This window comes from Halichoerus grypus, chromosome 13 (genome assembly GCF_964656455.1).
Source record: "Halichoerus grypus chromosome 13, mHalGry1.hap1.1, whole genome shotgun sequence".
In the NCBI taxonomy this organism is placed as follows: domain Eukaryota; kingdom Metazoa; phylum Chordata; class Mammalia; order Carnivora; family Phocidae; genus Halichoerus; species Halichoerus grypus.
Window position 1 is genome coordinate 94,011,442 of NC_135724.1, and position 18,826 is coordinate 94,030,267.

The 18,826-nt window shown below is 52.2% G+C and overlaps 1 protein-coding gene across 2 annotated transcripts in view; it reads left to right on the forward strand.

Moving 5' to 3' along the window:
* The window catches only part of ADGRD1 (adhesion G protein-coupled receptor D1), a 125,766-nt gene that overhangs the window by 20,633 nt on the left and 86,307 nt on the right, over window positions 1-18,826 (forward strand). For both annotated transcript variants that reach the window (XM_036106521.2, XM_036106522.2), the window contains 5 exons: window positions 6,748-6,927; window positions 10,089-10,343; window positions 14,016-14,080; window positions 14,804-14,959; window positions 18,062-18,121. In XM_036106521.2, the coding sequence (XP_035962414.1) occupies window positions 6,748-6,927; window positions 10,089-10,343; window positions 14,016-14,080; window positions 14,804-14,959; window positions 18,062-18,121 (716 nt within the window). The remainder of the gene's footprint in view (window positions 1-6,747; window positions 6,928-10,088; window positions 10,344-14,015; window positions 14,081-14,803; window positions 14,960-18,061; window positions 18,122-18,826) is intronic.

Consider the following 18,826-nt stretch of genomic DNA (forward strand, 5'->3'; position numbering starts at 1 on the left):
AAGTCTTATGAGCCATTCTCTGTGTTTTTTGGCAAGTGGGTCTCCACAGTCTTGAGAATGGACAACAGTAGATCGCTTGAAAATCGTACCAAGGAAGCGTGCCCAGACAGACATGATTCTGTTGCCACAGTCCTGATGTGGGCAGAAAGGGGGCACGCCAGCGCCTTGAACTCAGCTTACCCGATGCAGATGATCGAGCCAGCACTGCGGCAAGTTGGGAAGGTGTCTACACCAGAGAACAGTCCCGGACAGAATCCCTTCCTTTGACTGGTCTGGGTTGAATGATGCAATTATCTACATTTCCAGTCGTGGTGGAATGCTTTTTAAGATCAGTGATTCTTAAGTTTTACTCACTTCAGAACCACTTTTATAATTTTTACCGATATGCGTGTACCACCTGAACTATTATTGTACTTAGCGTTTTTCTTTAAATTTCACCCACTTGGATGTAATTGAAAAAGAAACTATGTCCCTCCCACGAATTGAAAACTGGTAATAATTCCCGTAAGTGGGCGACATGTGCGTTACTGACTTCTACTTGGGGATCAGTGCCCACCGAGGGCTCCACGTTTGAGACAAGGCATTTCTTTGCTGAGTGGGGATTAGTGAGCGTGACTTACACGCGGATGGATTTTCTCCTTGCTGCTGTCAGAAGAGCAGACAACTGAGGAGGAGGCGGCCTCTCGTGCTGTGATTCGTGTCGTGTCAGGGCGTGTCTCTGTGCTAAAATCCTCTTGGAGCAGATGTCCAGGACCCTAGGGTGTGGAATTACTCTTAAAAATACAGAGGTAGAAAATGTCATTTTCAGCAGCACTAAGCTGAAACGTGGGGACAGAGATTACATTTTAGTGTCTTAGGAGATCGGGGTTTGGGACCGGAGGTGGCAAGCTTGCTGGTCGACCATCCCCTGGTGTCTGGAGCATTCCTTGGGGATCCGGAAAGCCCACGCTCGCCAGCCTCACTCTGCCCCCAGCCTGTACTCCATGGAAGCCCTTGGCAGGTGTTACCCCGTCGGAGCCTTGCACGCCTGGATCCTCTCCTGCCCAGTGGCCGCGCTGCGGGAAAACCCACTGAGAACCCGCTAGGGGAGGCCCCAGGACAGCCTCCATTCAGTGACAAATGAAGGGACCAGGGCCCCAGTTCTGGGAGGCCTCTCTTCCCCCAAAACCAGGAGAACGCGCAGCTTGCCGGCCTGGGATGCGCTGTCAAACGGAACCAGCCAGCTCGGACTAAAGACCTTCCGGATCCCGCAAAGGCTCTTCCTCTTTCTAAAAACCTTTCTGTTTAGAGGTGACCATAGATAAACATGGAGCTGTAAAAAGTCACACAGTTCCCGTGTTCCCTTCGCCCATTTTGCTGGTGTGATTAACGAGGGGCCTTGCAGGTCCCGGATCGTGTGTGGGCCCAGGGTGATCACGGGCGTCCTCCAAGGGCGCGGAAGGGCAGAGTCCAAGAGAGACATGCGCAGGTGGCTTGAGTGGGGAGCGAGGGACTCGAGCCAAGGGATGCAGGTGCGTCCAGAAGCGGAAAAGGGAAGGAACGCGTTGTCCCCTGGGGCTTCTTGAGGGCAGGAAGGCGGCCCTGCCAACACCCTGAGTGTAGCCCTGTGACACTCTCGCCTCCAGAACTGGATGAGAGTCAGTGTGTGTTGTTAGGAGCCGGTCAGTTGGGTGGGGATTTGTTGCAGCGGCGCTGGGGATCCGGGCCGGGGCACAGCCTCGCCTTCCCTCTGAGCCCCCTCACAGTCGGAGGCCCCCGCGCTCCGCTCCTCATTCTCTGCTCTTTCCCCTCCCCTGCACGTGCTGCCACGGATGCAGGTTACTGGGGTTCCTTCAACGCTCCATGGTCCCTCCCTTGTCGGAGAACGCCCCTTCCTTCAGGTCTCGCTTCCGCTCCGGGAAGCCACTCCAGGTCTTCAGGTTAGATGGCCCCCGTGTCCCTTCTTGACACCGAATCCAGGGGTTACTGCAGACACCCCCGTGTGACTGCGTTCCATGTCTGTCTGGCCCTGGCCCTGCACGGCGGTGAGTACCCACTGCCCAGGGACCCTGTGGGTCTGTGCACCTGTCTGCAGCCCCTTGCTCAGCACCCATAAACATCTGCGGGATGAATGAAGGGAGGAAGCAGTGAGGGTACCGCTAGGGACCGAATGTTTGTGTCCCTCTGCTTTCATGGGGTGAAGCTTCTCCCTAACAGGATGGCGCTGGAGGTGGGCCTTTGCAGGTGGCAGGGCTGGGGGAGGCGCTGGGGGCGGGCCCCGGGTGGGACTAATGCCTTCTGCGCGCACGCCAGGGGCCAGGTGAGGGCACAGCCAGGAAGAGGGGCCTCCCCAGGGACTCCAGCTTCCAGAACGGCGAGAAACCGTTGATGCCCTCAGTCTATGTGTTCTGTGGCAGCCCCGGGACGGGTCTTCTCCGAGACCTGAGCTTGGCGCCGAGGTGACGCTGGTGTTACTGGACTTGGATGCCCTCAGTTTCCCACTCCAGAACATTCTCGAGCCTGCCCTTCTGGCTCAGGGTAACTGTCGTGCAGACTTGCTCTCAGCAGGCTGCCAGGGCCTCCAGTGTACGGACAGACGGCTGTCCCTCGTGTCGTGGTCTCACTTGGGCGGCAGCCACCTCCGGCTGGACCCAAGTACCTTTGTAAGTGGGAGAGAATGGACGGTCTGCTTGTGCCCCCTCCCCTGCAGCGGCCGCTCTGGTATCCTCCCCGAACCTTCGACCCAACATGCTAGTCAGGAAGGAAGGAGGGAGCCACGTGCACGTCCTTGTGGGGTCCGCCAGGTCAGTGTCAGCCGAGAGTCATCGTAAGCAATAGAAACTCAACTCAATTAGGCTTAAGCAAAAGGGGGGTTTATTGGCTCGTGGAATGAATGGCTCCAGGCAAGACTGGGTTTGGTTAGCTGTGCTGTGCAATGCAAAACACCAGCTGGTGTCTCTTTTCCCAGTTCCGTGGGCTGGCTGGGCTCGGGGCCGCGAGCAGCTGCGGTCAGAGAGCGGCCAGGCCCGGGGTCGCCGAAGGCTCCCTCCCTCTCGCTCTGGCCCCCCTGGGCTTGCCTGTGTGGCCCGGACTTCCGTGTCGGCTCAGAGTTCCAAGAGGCAGAGCGGAAGCTGCAAGACGGGTGGCAGCTGGGGCTGGGCCAGGGTCACTTCTGCCGTCCGCCCTGGGTCAAGTCAGGCCCAGGGCAGGCGGGGAACTTGGCTCTGAGGGTTGGTGGAGAGTGGCGGGGTCACGTGGCGCGGAAGCACATGGGATGGGAGGCATCGTGGCCCCTTTGAAACACTGTCTGCGTCAGGCTGGTGCAGGTGCTCAAACGCTCCCGGCAGAAACACGCATCTCTCCGCGCTTGGACTCTTCTGGGGAGGGCACCCCAGGTGTGAGAGCGGGGTCGGTCCTCACTCTGGGCCCCGCGGCGGCGGCTCTGATGGAGCTGGCCCGGGCTGCGTGGTCGGCCCCCCCTCCCAGGCTGGAGGAAACGGGGGTGGGCAGGGGGGCTCGGCTCTCCCAGGGGACACAGAGGTGCCGTTCCTGGGGGAGGGCGCCTGGATGCCACACCGGCCACGAGACCTACAGGTGGCTGTGATCTCTCCACTTACAGCTGCTTGGGTCCACTTTGAACCACGGGCGTGTGGGACACGGTGCTGAGCCCCCCGGCCGGGAAGGGCTGCTCCTCTACCTGAGAAGACCCCCCCCCCACCAGTTGCCCTCCCACCCTCCACAGAGACACGGAGAGGACAGCATGTTCACCAGGACCTCCTCGCTTGGCCCGGGGCTTTGCTGTGCGTCCTTTTCTTGCTGCAATTCCGAGGATCCCTGTAGTTCCATGCAGCGAGCGCGTGCTCTCCGGAGCACACGTGGTCTCCGGGGAGAGTGGGACAGCGCCGTGATTACAGTGCAGATTCCGCAGCCACCCTGCCCAGTTCCAGTCCTGCCTGCCGCCCGCTGCGTGGCCTCTCCGTGCCTCAGTTTCCCCACCTATAAAATGGGGACACCGATCACACCCGCTTCACAGGGGTGTGAAGGATCTTAGAACAGTCTTTCTTGCTCCTGGGAAGTTCCCATTAAATGCTCGTGATGGTGCTTTTCTTTATCAAGTGTTTTTACATAGTAAGGACATGAATTTCTTGACTGTTAAATGTATCACGTGTAGTTTTTTCTTCCTGGATGGCCAGTTGCCCTCTGATGCTGTTATGGTAAATTATTCGCCTTGCAGAATTTTGTATTTCTGTGCTCGATTGCATCTGTCTCGTGGCATCTGGATGATGTTTTCCTTTTCTTTTTCTGGGTCTTGTTGAGGAAGACCTCTCCTCATTTTATCTTTTTGGGTAGACTCAGATTTAATGCTCATATGAAGAAAGAAGTGGGGAATCAACTTGTCAATCATCAGAGTTCCTTCTTTTCCCTCCCGCTTGTTTCTTCCCTGTGCTGATGACCCGCGGGCCTGCAGCCGTGCTCCTCGGGGACGCCGGCACGGGAGGCTCCCTGTGAGCTCCTAAGACTCTGGGAAGACGTGAACGGGTGTTTAGAGATAAAGCTGTCCCGTAGATAGGAGCGTATATGGTGCAGTTACACGGACGAAAACGAAACGCTCGTCCTACAGGCAGCGTCGTCTGCCTCGCGCCCACCTCACCTAACGCCAAACCACTGCCTTATTTGTGACAGAAAGACGTTTGGCCAAGAGGGATTGAATAAAAGGAATTTCTAAAGGCAGCAAAGTGTTTGGAAAAAATTAACTTCCATGAATCCTCTGGGAATTCGTTTCACAACAAAAATTTCACAATGCATGTGTTTGCTTCCTGGTGAAACGGGTCATTTCTGAGAGCGGGGAGGCTCGGCGGGAGGGCCACGGTTTGTGCTGGACTCTGGTCCCAGGCCACCAGGCGGGCGGGAGCGGCTGGGCCCCGAGCGTGGAGCGGGCTCCGGGAGGGTCCTGGGACCACCGAGGCCTCTGAGCAGCCTTCCATCCCCAGTCCCGTCCTTCGGGGCACTTGGGGGGCTCTCTGCTTTCCTCGGGAGCCCTAAGCACACACCCCTATGAGGTGGAGTTCTACTCTAGCTTCTCAGAGGTTCAGAAAGTTCCAGGCCTCTGCCATTATTTTGAGGTTCCTCTTAGATTTAAAAAAATGGAGAAATTCCAGACCAGGATTATAAAATTATGCTTTTCTACATGCTTCTCATGAACCAAATTAGGGCTTGGAGCCCACAAAAGCATAATGCAGTCTGATCGTCACAAGACATTCGAACAATTTGTAACAAATGTGTCAGTCCATAAGGCGTTACCGTCAAGGTGGTTGGTGACAGGACGCAAGTTTATATGTGATGGCAAATGTCTGCTGATTCAGTGACTCAGGCTGGGTCCATAATCTCATTTGAAGATAAGGCCCAAAGTCTAAGTTTGGTGCCATGTGTATAAATAAGGCCCAGGGCAAATGGCCCTCCACCCCTGTCCTCGCACCCCAAGTCATAGGCCTGTTTTGATCAACTCTGGGCACTGTCCTCTCCCCGCCGGGCCAGACTGGGAGGGGTGGGGCAGCCGGGACGGTTTCTCACACGAAGTCCACGCAGGTCACTAGCTCAGCACTTACCCGTGTGTGTGCACTCTGTCTCTCTCTCTCTCACGCAGGCACACACACACACGCACGCACGGAGTTTACTCATGTGCAGGGAAAGGGTAAATCTCACTGGAGTCAGCCCCGCAGGTAGAGGTGGTCCGCGCTCTGGAAGACAGTGGTGGGCAGCCTAACATGCGGCCGAGCCTCCGGCCAGCTCTGGCCCCCGTGTCCCCTCCCCGAGGAGCCTGGCGCCCAGGCCCGCAAGGGGACTGTGGGACGGGGTCTTCCCCGCCAAGAGCTGGACCTGCTCTCAGCTGAGACGCAGCGAGCACGGAGCTAGCTGGCTCAGCAGCGTCTGAGCAAAGGCCCTTCAGTCCACACGGTGCAGTACGGGGTGTTTTGAAAGGAAGTCTAGCTGCGGGGCCCCGTGGGCCGCCCTCTGTTGGAAAGTACTATCCTAGATGTCAAGACCCTTAAAAGTGGGCTTCCCCTTTGACTGGGAATTCCCCACTAGGAACTTAGCCTAAAGGATAGAATATGACTTTTGCCAGAAGATTTAGCTTCCAGTTTTGTCTGGGGAGTAAGAAGTAGAAGGAAACCGTGCCGTCCCGATTTAGAATATAATGCCATGCAGAGACACCATGAGTATTTATGGCTGTCGGAGGAAGTTCGAGATGCAGGAAGTGTTTTTAAGATGTGGTTTATGAGCCAGTATGCAGGAGCTGGTTCCCTTCTTTGTAAAATATGCTTGCAGGGAAGGTTTTAGGAGGAGTTACCATAAAGACGCTTCTGGACGAAAAGGAGGAGTAAGAACAGGATGGTGGAGGTTACTGATATTTGCGGGCTCTGGGGCTGCAAGGTTTGAGCTTGGATGAAGCTTGATGCTGATCTGGTGACCTCAGGCAAGCTGGCCTCAGGGTCTTCATTTGCATAATGGGGATGATAACCTGGTTTTCACGATGTTGAAGGAGATAATTCGCTCAGAACTCTTGGGAAAGGGTCCAGTACTCTGAGCTTTTGATAAATATGGCCTATTGTTATTGCCTGTGTTTTCTGAATTGAACGTGAGTTGTCTCTAGAATGAGAAAAAAATGGCTTTTCACATGAAAAGTAAGGAGTGGAGAGAACCACCTGCTTCTGAGGGGGTCCCTTCTGCTGTCCGTCAGTCCTCACCCTGTCGCCTTCCTTCCCTCAGGGGTCACGTTTTCCTTCTTCTGGAAGACACGAGGCGAGCAGTCCAGACCGACCCCTTTTGCTTACGGGGGGCAGGTCATTTCCGACGGCTTCAGAGTCTGCTCCAGCGGCGGCAAGGGCTCGGTGGAGCTGTACACGCGGGAGAACGCCATGACCTGGGAGGCCACCTTCAGTCCGCCAGGTAAGGGCCCGGCCGGGCCTCTGCGCTCCGGGCTTCCCTGGGGAGACCTGCCGGAGAGGGCCTGCACTCCCTCCACCCCCGCTGTGAGACTGCCTCGGGTAGCCTGACACGTGGCCTCAGCTTCCGTGTCCTAGAGGGAAGGTGCTGATGGGACATGCCCTGTGCACGGTCTGGGGCATGAAATTCAGTAGTGCACGCCAGGTGCTTAGCATGGTGCTCACTGTTTCTACTTCTCCCTCCCTCCCCTCCCCTGCCCTCCCTTCCCCTCCCATTCCCTCTCCTCCCCTCCTTCCCCTCCCCTCCACCTCTCCTCTACTCCCCCTCATTGTCCCCCTCCTCTCTCCTCCCTCCTCTCCTCCTGCTGCCTCTTTCTTCTTCTCCTGCTCCCCCTCCTTCCCGTGCCCCGCCCCCCCACCCCCCACCCAGTGGTATAGACTTGGCAATATTTAGAATAGGATGTGAAAATTTTCTGGAACAGAGGCTGGAGACAAGGGGAGGAAGGATGGTCTGGAGGAGAGGACTTGGAGCCGTGGGGAGGGGTGCTCTGGGACAAGTGGGGGGCAACATTGGACTGAGTAGACGTTGGAGAGTTTGCAGGTGGGTGTTGTAGGGCCCGCATGGCTCTGGAGATTCCTGCTTTCTCTGTGGCATGAGATCGGGTCATGCACTGGGCACGAGTCAGAGGCCTGGGGCAGGAAGCTGGGGGAGCAGAGGGTCCGAACTGGAAACTGGACAAGGGAGAGAAGAGTTGGGGTGATGCTGAGGGGGAGCCCAGTCCAGGCAGGGGACTAGGAGGGAAGCACAGAGGGGGAGGGGGGGCAGAATGAAGGCCTCCAGTAGGAAATGATATCTTTGAGATATTTAAGGACAATTCATTTTCTGACCCATTTAAAGAAGAGGCTGTGTGTCTCAGTTGTTAAAAGACACGGACGACTCTAGAGCCAAACAGGCTGGGTCAAGCCCTTCTCTGTACCATGCTACCTGTGTGAGCCGGGAGCCTTACTCACTCACCCCAAGCCTGAATATCCACCTCGCCTCTGCAAGAGGTCTGGGAGAATCTTGCCTGTTTTGCTTTCTCTGATCCCAGGCCAGGAAGAATCTCTGCCTCCCCTCCCCCCATACAGAACTGCCTGTACCTTGTTCATGGTGCTTATCATGTTCTACCCAAGGTCAGGTTCTTCTGTAAGAGTCTTATCTCTGTGCTCCTCGGGGCTGACACTGTATGGAGCACCTAGTAGGTTTCTTCTATTTTCTATTATTCTATTCTTCTTTACCTCATATTTTAAGGTAAAGTCTACTGAACTCTCTTTTTCCACCCAGGGAAATGGGGAGAATTGTAAACATTTCTGCCTGGCAATACATTCTTTGTTCATTGAAGAAATCTGTTATTCTTGCTTTAAGCTCAAAGACAATAATACTTTGGACCCATTTAGGACCCAAGTGCTCTCCAAAGACTCAAAATTAGAAAGCTGCACAATCCTGAGCAAGAAAGGTCCTGAGTAATTGCTGGGTGATTGGTTGATTTATAGAACTTTATCTTTTTAAAAAAATATTTTTCATCATGGTAAGTGTAGTCTTTAATCCCTATCACCTATTTCACCCAGCCCCCAACCCCTTCCCCTCTGGTAACATCTAATTTGTTCTCTATAGTTAAGAATCTGTTTCTTGGTTTGTCTCTTTTTGTTTTGTTTCATAAATTCCACATGAGTGAGATCATATGGTAGTTGTCTTTCTCTGACTTATTTAACTTAGCATTATATTCTCTAGCTCCATCCATGTCATTGCAAGGGGCAAGATTTCATTTTTTATGGCTGAGTAATATTCCATTGTATGTGTGTGTGTGTGTGTATATATATATATATATATATATACATACACTACATCTTCTTTATCCATTCATCAGTCCATGGACACATGGGCTGCTTCTCTAATTAAGCTATTGTAGATAATGCTGCTATAAACAGGGGTGCATGTATCCCTTTGAATTCATATCTTTGTGTTCTTTGGGTAAATACCTAGTAGTGCAATTGCTAGATTGCAGGGTAGTTCTATTTTTAACTTTTTGAGGAACTTCCATACTGTTCTCCAGAGTGGCTGCACCAGCTTACATTCCCACCAACAGTGTAAGAGAGTTCTCTTTTCTACACATCCTCGCCAACACCTGTTGTTTCCTGACTTTTTAATTTTAACCATTCTGACCAGTGTGAGGTGGTATCTCATTGTGGTTTTGATTTGCATTTCACTGATGATGGGTGATGTTGAGCATATTCTCATATGTCTGTTGGCCAACTGGATGTCTTCTTTGGAGAAATGTCTGTTCATATCTTCTGCCCATTTTTTAAATTGGGTTATTTGTTTTGGGTGTTGAGTTGTATCAGTTCTTTACATACTTTGGATACTAACCCTTTATCTGATATGTCATTTGTGAATATCTTCTTCTATTCCATAGACTGCCTTTTGGTTTTGTTGAATGTTTCCTTTGTTGTGCAGAAGCTTTTATTTTGGTGATGTCCCAATAGCTAATTGCTGGGTGATTTAAGATGGTGCCTGGCTCAAGGTGATACATGTCCTTTAAAGGGCTGCCCTGTTCCTTCCAGAAGCAAGCCCATGAGATGTCTTAACACAACACTTGCAAAACAAAGTGAGGCCCTTTCTGGGGCAAGCTGCCATCAGTCTGACAAACATTCTGCTTATTGTTGACTCTGGTTCTCATGCCAGAGAGAATGAGCCAGGAGGGTGGCCCTACCATTGTACCACCATGTTGGTTAATATCACACATACTATGTCAGAGCAGAGATGGATACCAACTGCTGTGGGCTGAATCAGGCCCTCAGATAAGTTTTATTAGATGTAGGTTTTATTGACCTGCACTGTGATGGCCCAGGCAGGACTAACAAGTTATGGCCATTAGCTATTATTTCATTTATTTTAAAATAACAAAGGGTCTCTTTGGACTGCTTCTGGAATTTTGGGGATGAGGTAATTTCATCCCTGTGCTTCAAAGGACTGAGGAAAGTGAGAGCTACATTATGATCCATATGAGGACTCACCAAGGTTAACAGTGACTAATCATCTCAAGAGGGATGTGCTTAACAACTGGGAGACACATGCATGGGGAGCTCTTCCCACATCAGCAGAATAGTGATCTTTGCTCTTTCTAGGTCCCTACTGGACTCATGTCCTGTTTACATGGAAATCCAAGGAAGGCTTGAAAGTCTACGTCAATGGGACCTTGAGCACCTCTGACCCAAGTGGCAAAGTGTCTCACGCCTACGGGGAGCCCAGCGTCAACCTCGTGATAGGGTCTGAGCAGGACCAGACCAAGCGTTATGAGGATGGAGCTTTTGATGAGTTCATCATCTGGGAACGGGCCCTGACCCCGGACGAGATCTCGATGTACTTCACAGCTGCCATTGGTCAGTGGGCATGTGGGGGAGGGCTCGGGCCAGCTCTGCCCGTCTCTGGAAGGGCAAGGCTCCTTCTATCTGCCTCCCTTACTAGCACTTCTCACTCCTTACTAGCACTTCTCCAGAGGTGGCTGTGCTAATGAACCTCATAAATACGGCCATTTCTCTAGAACACCTGTTCCCTAAGATGGAGGAACTGGCAACTTAGAGGAGAGACACTGGGATGAATAGCCTGCTGGTCATCAGGGGGTTTCGAGGTGTACATGATGATTACAGACAACTTTGGGAGCAGATATTCCAGGTCCATTAATGCATTTGATCAACAAATGTTCACCAGGGGCCTCCTGCATGCCAGACTCTGATGGGGCCTCAGGGAGCCCCAAGGATGCTCTTTCTTGCTCAGTACAGAGTGGTTGTTCAGAGACAGGGCCTGAGGGACAGGCAGCCTGGGCTCAAATTTTCACTCAGCCACGATGAGCCGTGGGCCTTGGGAAGTCACTCTTGTTGAGGTAAAATTCATGTAACATAAATTCAACCGTTTTAAGGTGTACGGTCCAGTGGTACTTCCTATGTCCACCACATTGTGCAGCCAACCGCTCTGGTTTTAAAACAGTCTCATCACCCTGAAAGGAAATCCAGCACCACCAGCCGTGGCTCCCTGTGTCCCCCTCCCAGCCCGTGGCCACCACTGACCCACTTCTGTCTCTACAGTTTCTTCTGGGTCTTCATGCACGTGGACTCCTGCACTATGTGACTTTTTGTGCCTTACTCTTTCCCGACCCCAGCATTCTCCTTTGTAAATGGATGGGAACAGTACCCCCAGGCCCCGCGGGGCGGGGGCTGCGCAGACACAGCGTGACAGGCGTGAGGCCTCAGCAGTGCCTGCATGTGGCAGCTTTTTGCAACATTTTCACTGTTTTTAAGATTAATGCTTACTTTCCCTTTGGTCCGTTTTCATTCTGCCAAGTGAACACACTGATTCTTTATTTTAAGATAAAATCATCTGCCAAAAAACGACAGTCGCTCAAGCATCCGCTGGCTGGCCACCACAGTGACGCCACACCAGCAGGGCAGGTCAGGACCAGGAAGCCTGCCCCCCCCGGTTCTGACAGTGGACCCCTCAGCTGTTAGGACCCTGTGATTACGCAACAGAAAACACGACTAAAGTGACTTATGCCAAGAAGGGAATAAACAATCTCACACAACGGAAACAACAGAAAATCTGCTTCAAGACCAGTTTGCTCTAGGTGCTCACATGTGTCACAGGCATTTCTGTGTTTGACTCGGCCTCCTCCTTGTGGTGCCAACATGGCTGCCATTCCTTCCAGGGTCCCCTCCCCATCCTCAGCAGAAGGCAAGGGGCTTCTCTTTTCTGTCATCTGCATTTGGCCAGACCGATCCACGTGTTTCCCAGGAGCCCAGTCCTCCGGCTGGGGGGCAGAGTACGCTGACGGCCTTCAGCCTGGGTCCCAGTCCAGCTCTGACACGGCAGTGGGGTCGGCCGCATCCAGACTCGGAGGAGAGGGGACTCCCCAGCGACGCCTGGGGCTGCCGGTCCTGGGAGCAGGCACGGCCGCTGTGCGTGCAGGAGGTCTCCGTCCGTGGCAGCCTTTGAGACTTCCATTTTTCACTGAGAAAGTGGAATTCATTCCTTTCATACAAGTGACAAAAGGACAAAATATAGGTCCTGTACAATAAAAAAAATATATCAATCTGCTGCATTTTATAGCCTAAGATTCAGAGATTTGTCACTTCGAGACCAAGACAACATCTGTATTTGTGTTACTGAAAGCCTCAAACAAATCCTGCCTTCCTGCTACTTTACCATTTTATTAACACCGGAAAGAGGTGTCACTGTTTCTGGCTCTTGCAGCTGTCCCAACAAACCCTGTCCCCAGGACATCCCAAGGCTCAGGGACGGGGAGCAGCAGCCCCACACACAGCACAGCGTTTCAGGTCACCTCGCCCTCTGTGCCCTGTGAAGGTGGTGTCTGATTTTGGGGGGATTCAGGAGAGGTGTTGCCTTAACACTTGTGTGTCCCAGGGAGCACATGCATGCATCTTTGCTGAACCAGAACTAGACCCATCAGACCCATATTACTTGGGGACTTGGTTCTGAAGACAGGTCATGTGACATGAAGCACGTATAGAGGAAATGACTGGAAGTCCCCTGCACTGCCCCATGTGAGTCGGTCCGTCAGAGCCAGGTTTAAGGCAGCCGCGTGCGGACGGACATCTGGGCTGAGGTCCAGCCTGCTCTTAGCCCAGGTCAAGGCCCTGCTGGGGCTGGTCCGTAGGAGGCAGAACCTGTTCTTTGCATAAAGCCCGGTCTGCACATGAAGCATGTGCCGAAAGCAGGCATTTCTATGTGTGACCTGTCCAGAAGGGGGGGGTCCCCTTCTAATCCATTAGCCAGAGCAGGCCACGTGCGGTAGCCTTTTCTAATTCACACAAAGGCAGAGTGTTGATCACTCATCACCTGGTCAGCTTCGCCCCCAGCGCTGCGGTGGATGGCCACTCCCCAACAGGGGACCAGGGGAAGTAGAAGGCTGCATTCAGTCTGGTTTTCCAAGTATAGGTCTTTGAACACTGGTAACACACCCACACGACCAGATGCCCACAGAATAAGAGCCCTCTGGGACCTGGGACTGACGGAGGACACGAAAGAGTCTCCTTTCTTCTCAGCCCCACAGGGTCATCAGTGGCGAGGGTGGGCAGGACTGCTGGGCTGACCCTTACTCTACTGCACTTTATTTTGTGGACTCACGTGAGTTAGAGTTGGATTCAGTGTGACTCTTCTGTCACTACTGGGCACCCGAGGAACAAATGTCACTTTGACTTGGGGAACAGAATGCTTGGGGCTCTAGCACTCCAGGCAGTGTCTCCCCTTCTGTGTCTGTCCCCAGCTACCCAGCCCCACCCCAACCCAGGGGGCCGGGTACTGCTGGAGCTAACTAGGGGTGATGAGGTCATTTCCTTGGGTCACCCCAAGCAACCTTGAGGGATTTTCCAAAAATGAGGTAGAGCATCTAGTTAGTCTGTGTTTTTACCAGGAAATGCTAAATTAGAAATCATTGGTGGAAAAAAGGCGGCGAAGAGCAAATATGGCTTATCTTTGGTGCTGGATGTCCTCATTTATCTGTAATTATTTATGATTAACCAAATGGAGTAGAAAGAAGAACTAGAATCCTCAGGGTTGAAGGGGCTCAAGAGGACAGTCCCCCCCCCCCCCAACTTTGTTTGTCTTGCTCCAGCTGTCTGGGAGGGAAGGCTTGACCGGATGGATTGTTTGTCCTAGCTCAGAGATTAATGGCCCTCTGTATTCCATCTCCAACTAGTCCAGATGCAGTGGAAGGCGATTTCTTTTGGTTCTCTATTTATTTGAAATCGGTAAATGCTTGTATAAAATCATCATTTTATATGATGACTTGCATGAAGGGTGTTCAAAAGCAATTTGAAACATAAATAGAAAAGTAACGTGACCTGGGAAAATCCATACAATCTGCCCATTAAGCTGATTTATTAGCCCTTTATCTTTCCAGCAGCATTCCTACTCGAAACATTCTCAGACTGTCTTAGATGTGTCTGAAGCTGAAGAGTTCTGAATAAAGACAGGGCTTCCTTAGGGTGAAAGACTGACCATGTTTCAGTCCTTAATGAAGTGTTACTGCTTCTTTCCAGGAAAGCATGCTTTGTTGTCTTCAACGCCACCAAGCTTCTTCATGACACCCCCAGCCAACACCGTGGTAAGCACACGCATTGATCTCGGCCTTCCTTCTTGTTGAAGCCTTTCTGCTTAGCCTGTGTGCCAGGACTGGATTCCATTAGACAGTCTGGCTCTTCTTATTGGCAGTATAGTGTCTGGGAAGAAATCATCCCTGGAGGAGAAGCTAACTTTGGCACTAATTCTAGATGCTCAGGCTGACTGAAGGGAAAGCCCTCTGCTTCTTGTGGTCTGTGGCCTCAGGGGTCAAAAGGAAGTAAACCAGACTGCCGAGGGACATGAACGCTGAGACCGTCTCCTGGGCAGGTGGCACAGTGAGCGGAGAGCGGGGGGACCGATGCTCGTTTTCTCTTTGTGCCCCTTCTCCCGATGTTTGAGGGAAGATCAATCCATACAGAAACATTCTCCTCTGGAATTAGTATTTGTAATCACACCACTGTATCTGGGAACTCTAAGGAACAGTGAGGGCACTGTTCCTTGTACCATCGGTGTGGGTTCAAACCCCAGTTCCACAAGTATTTCTGGGTAAGCCTCCCTGTGCTTGGTTTCATCTCTCAAATGGGTGCGTTCTTGAAGTTGCTGAGAGGATGAAAGGTCAGTATGTGTTAGGCAGTCGGAAAAGTGCCTCCTGGTATGGAGCAGGCGCAGCTGCCATCGTCACGGGGCTGTAGGAGGGCACACTGAATTTCCGTGGGACTTCTTGGCTTTCATCCCTAGCTGAACTCACGCCTGTCATTTCTTTTAGATGCCCACCAACGCTTACCATCCTATCATAATCAACTTGACAGAGACGAGAAAAAACTTCCAGAGTCCAGAAACTGTACTGAGTTACCTGCGAAATGTGTCCCTCAAATTACCCAAGAAGCCTCTCTCACAGGAAACGGCGTTGAACCTCACCCAGGTAAAGCTATTTGATTTCTGTGCCTGGCCGCTCAGGGATGGCAAACTACCAGATCCTGGCCTGCAGGCATGCTTTGCTCAATCTGCACAGAGTTATAGAAAAGTCAGGAACTTTTACATAAAAGTCTGGGTTACAGACTTCTCACGAACAACCAGATAGGGTGGCCTCTCCAGCCAGCTCTACCCAGCTTGCTGGGGCCTCCTTCGGCTCTGCCTCAGCTCTTCATGGTTCCCATCTCGGCATCCACCTGGCCACCGGCCATCTGCGTGTGCGGCTCCAGTTCTAAGCCTCGCTGCCTCCCTCGGCAACAGAAGGGTGGGACTGGGCCTTGCGCAGGTGCAGCCGTAGGACCCTAGACCTCGCTCTGCACACGTTGTGACCCACAACGCTGTGACTTGTAGGGCACTGGGAATTGCCCAGGTCACCTAAAGCACCTCGTGAACGTGCCCTTTATGGCTTGGAATCAAGGTGCCGCTGCTCTTCACTCTCCTCCAAATACTCTCCAGGTCAAGGCAGAGGCGGATCCCGGGAGGGTGCAGGTGGAGCACGGGCTTCTTGGCCGAGGTGGGGAGACCGAGCCGGTTCCCCTGTAAAGTGCAGCTTATGGGTCCGAGCAGGGGGCCGGGGGTGGCTGCAGGGCTAGATTTCCCTCAGCGGTTCCTCGCCCTGCGCCCTCGGTCACCCCGCTTGCTGCGATGTGGGGAAGACAGCAGGACACTCAGCTCGGGGCAGCCCCGTGCATTTGTGCGTGCTGAGAACAGTGGCACTAGGTGAGCGTTCTGGAAGCTTCTTCACTCTGCCCGGCTTGCTGGCTGAAGGCAGACCCGAGGAGCGCATGAAAGCTGCTCCGGATGCCCGGCACGCCGGAGTGGAAGGAGGGCCCCATTCGCCCTCCTGCCCCGCGGGGGAAGCGAGAGCCGGCTTCTCAGGCATCTCCGTCCATCCCTAGGGTGCGCTGGGTTCCGGGGCGCTGCCCTGCAGGGCCTCGGGGTGCGGAGCGCACGCGGATGGCCGAGTCCTACACCTGGTCCCTGGGCCCGGCACCCCCCCCCCACAGGCCCGCCCCCCCCCGCAAGGCCCGGCACCTCCCCCAGGCCCGGCACCCCCCCCCGCAAGGCCCGGCACCCCCCCCCCAGGCCCGGCACCCCCCCTCCAGGCCCGGCACCCCCCCCCCAGGCCCGGCACCCCCCCTCCAGGCCCGGCACCCCCCCTCCAGGCCCGGCACCCCCCCCCACAGGCCCGGCACCACCCCCCCCCCACAGGCCCGGCCTCCCCGCCGGCGCCCAGGAGCCTCCCCGCCCTGAGTACTTCCAGACGGGACCCGGCCGGCTTCACCCCGGGCTCCAGTACTGGGTCTTCCTGCACAGCAGGGATCTGCGGCGGCAGCGCAGGTCTCTCCACCCTCCGCTGTGTTCCCCCATGGCCGCGACGGCCCCGCACCGCAGGCCCCGCCAGCCAGTCCCACAGGGAGAGGGAGCCTCACCTCCATGTCCACCCGGAAGGAAAATCTTTCCCCGCGTTCCCTGTGCGGCTCTCCCCTCACAGCTCATTGGCAGAAGCTCGGTCACATGACCAGCACCAATCCCGGGCCCAGGGGAGCAGACGGGGCACCAAGGCTCAGCCAATCATAAGGAGGCGTGGGCGGGGCCAAGGCTGCAGCGCTTCCCCCCCCCCCCCCCCCCCCCGCAGGTTCCATGTCCCGCGATCAGGGTTCTCTCTCTCCCTCTGCTGCCTCCCTCCTGCTCGGGCACATGTGCACTTTCCGATAGACAGACAGACAGACAGACACTAGAAAATATAAAAGTGGAAATGTGGCTGGCATTATATTTTTATTCTGCCAAACTTTTGGAGTAGGAGTCAGCCATTTATAGCCCTTCGGCCAAATCCGGTATGTTGCCTGTTTTTGTAATAAAGTTTTATTGGAACATGCTCATTTAGCTGTGTTGTCCGTGGCTGCGTTTGCGTTATAATGGCAGAGCTGAGTGTTTGTGACAGAACTGTGTGGCCTTAAAACCTCAATACTTTACTAGGTGATCTTTAAAAAAAACAAAAAAACAAAAAACAGTGCTGACTCCTGCTCTAGATTATAAATTCTGCCCACTAGACCTTAAGCCCAATATTTTGTTCATCCTTAGTTCATAAGGTCTTGCCCTTCAGGGTCTTAATAAGTATTTATCAAATAAAGGTAATGAAAGAGTGAGGAGTTTTGATGATGTATTCTTTAAATCTTTAAAGTGTGAGGAAGAATGTAATTTTTCTGGAGATGGTAGTTTGGTGGAAATATGGGAGATTTAGATCAGGCTCTAAGTTTAATTCTGTGTCTACGGTAGAAGACAAAGAGTTAAAAGCTGACATGAGTGATATAAATGAGGGACTGGACTGGGTGTCAGGAAATAGGGAGTGGTGAGGACTGGAGTACATGGAGGAACACATATCTGACTAAAGGGGCAGCTGCCGTTCCACGTTGGCCAACAGTGGCCATGTGGGACTGTGGGCTAGGTGTGGTATGAGCTTCTGCTCTTCTCAAAGGAAGCAGGAAATTCACATATTTTCATTTAAATCTCCCCCATTTGAACATGTTAAAAGCTAATTTAATTTTTTTAGAACAATGGTGAGCCAAACCAAACGTGATTTTAAGGTGATCTGACCAAGGGTCTCCAAGTAACTTCTTTATGGAGAGGTAATTGCTAATGAACACAAGTGGTTTTAAGTCAGCTTGGCTTCTCTACCCAAGGAAAGCATATTCAGCAGGCCATGATTTATTCACCTGTTCATTCGTTCACTTATTCATTCAACAGGTATTTCCTGAGGGCTGCTTATGTCTCCCAGGCACTGTGCTTAGGGCTTCTCCATGACTAAGCTGTGTTCATTCTGACAGCTGAATGCTTGTCACTGATGAATGGGTTGTCACAGGGAGCAAAGTAGATAATACCTCTGATGGGCTTTGTCAAATATAACATGATACGCTAATGTGAGCTATTTTTGTTTATTACTGTATGTAAAAACCCAGCCAGTGGTTGATAAGACATGGAGAAATCTAAGGCCTTGAGATTTTGAGGATTAAGGATACATGTTAAGCAGTGTCATTTTGTCTGCCTTTAGGTTTTCTTAAAAACCATGGGAGAGGTTCTTCAATTGCCCACTTGGATTGATGTGTCAGAGGTAAGAAAAAATAGAGTATTTTTGATTTTCAAAATGTATGTACTTTGGGGACCAGTGTGTCTTCCTGGAAGTGGTATAAATATGGCCCAATTCACATCCCTAGGAGAAATGATGCATCTTCCAGTCTTGCTATCTGGGACATTTGAGCTCATTTTGACCAGATATACAGATTGGAAGTGCCTTGTCTTCTGTATGGCTCAGGAATTGTGTGGGTGTCGGTAATGTGTTATTCTCCTCAACACCAAGCAGGGAAATGGTTGCATTTCTTCATGAGGAGTGGATACTTGGTTGACCTCTATTTATCATTTTAATAAAATATTTTTCACTGTCATATTGTTCTTGAGTGGTAATAAAAAAAAAGTGTTTTATGTTTAGAGATCACTAGATTAAGTGAAAAAAGTGAAACATGTGACAGTATGTATTTCATGGTTATAAACATAAAAACCAAAAAAGCTTCTCTTTTCCCCTGAACTCCAAATAATTAGGATAATGATATATATATATATATATATATATTTAAAAGTAACTTCATTGACTTTACTATTTAACAAATAAACCAGTTAATGTGTTGTGGAGAAGGTAGAAACTGCAGATAATAAAAACCGTATGAAAGAGCAGTCACCTGAAGTCCTAAGGCAGACCATGACTGTGAGCACTCTCGTACATGTCCCTTACTGTCTTGCTTTTGTTTCACTTGCATGCACA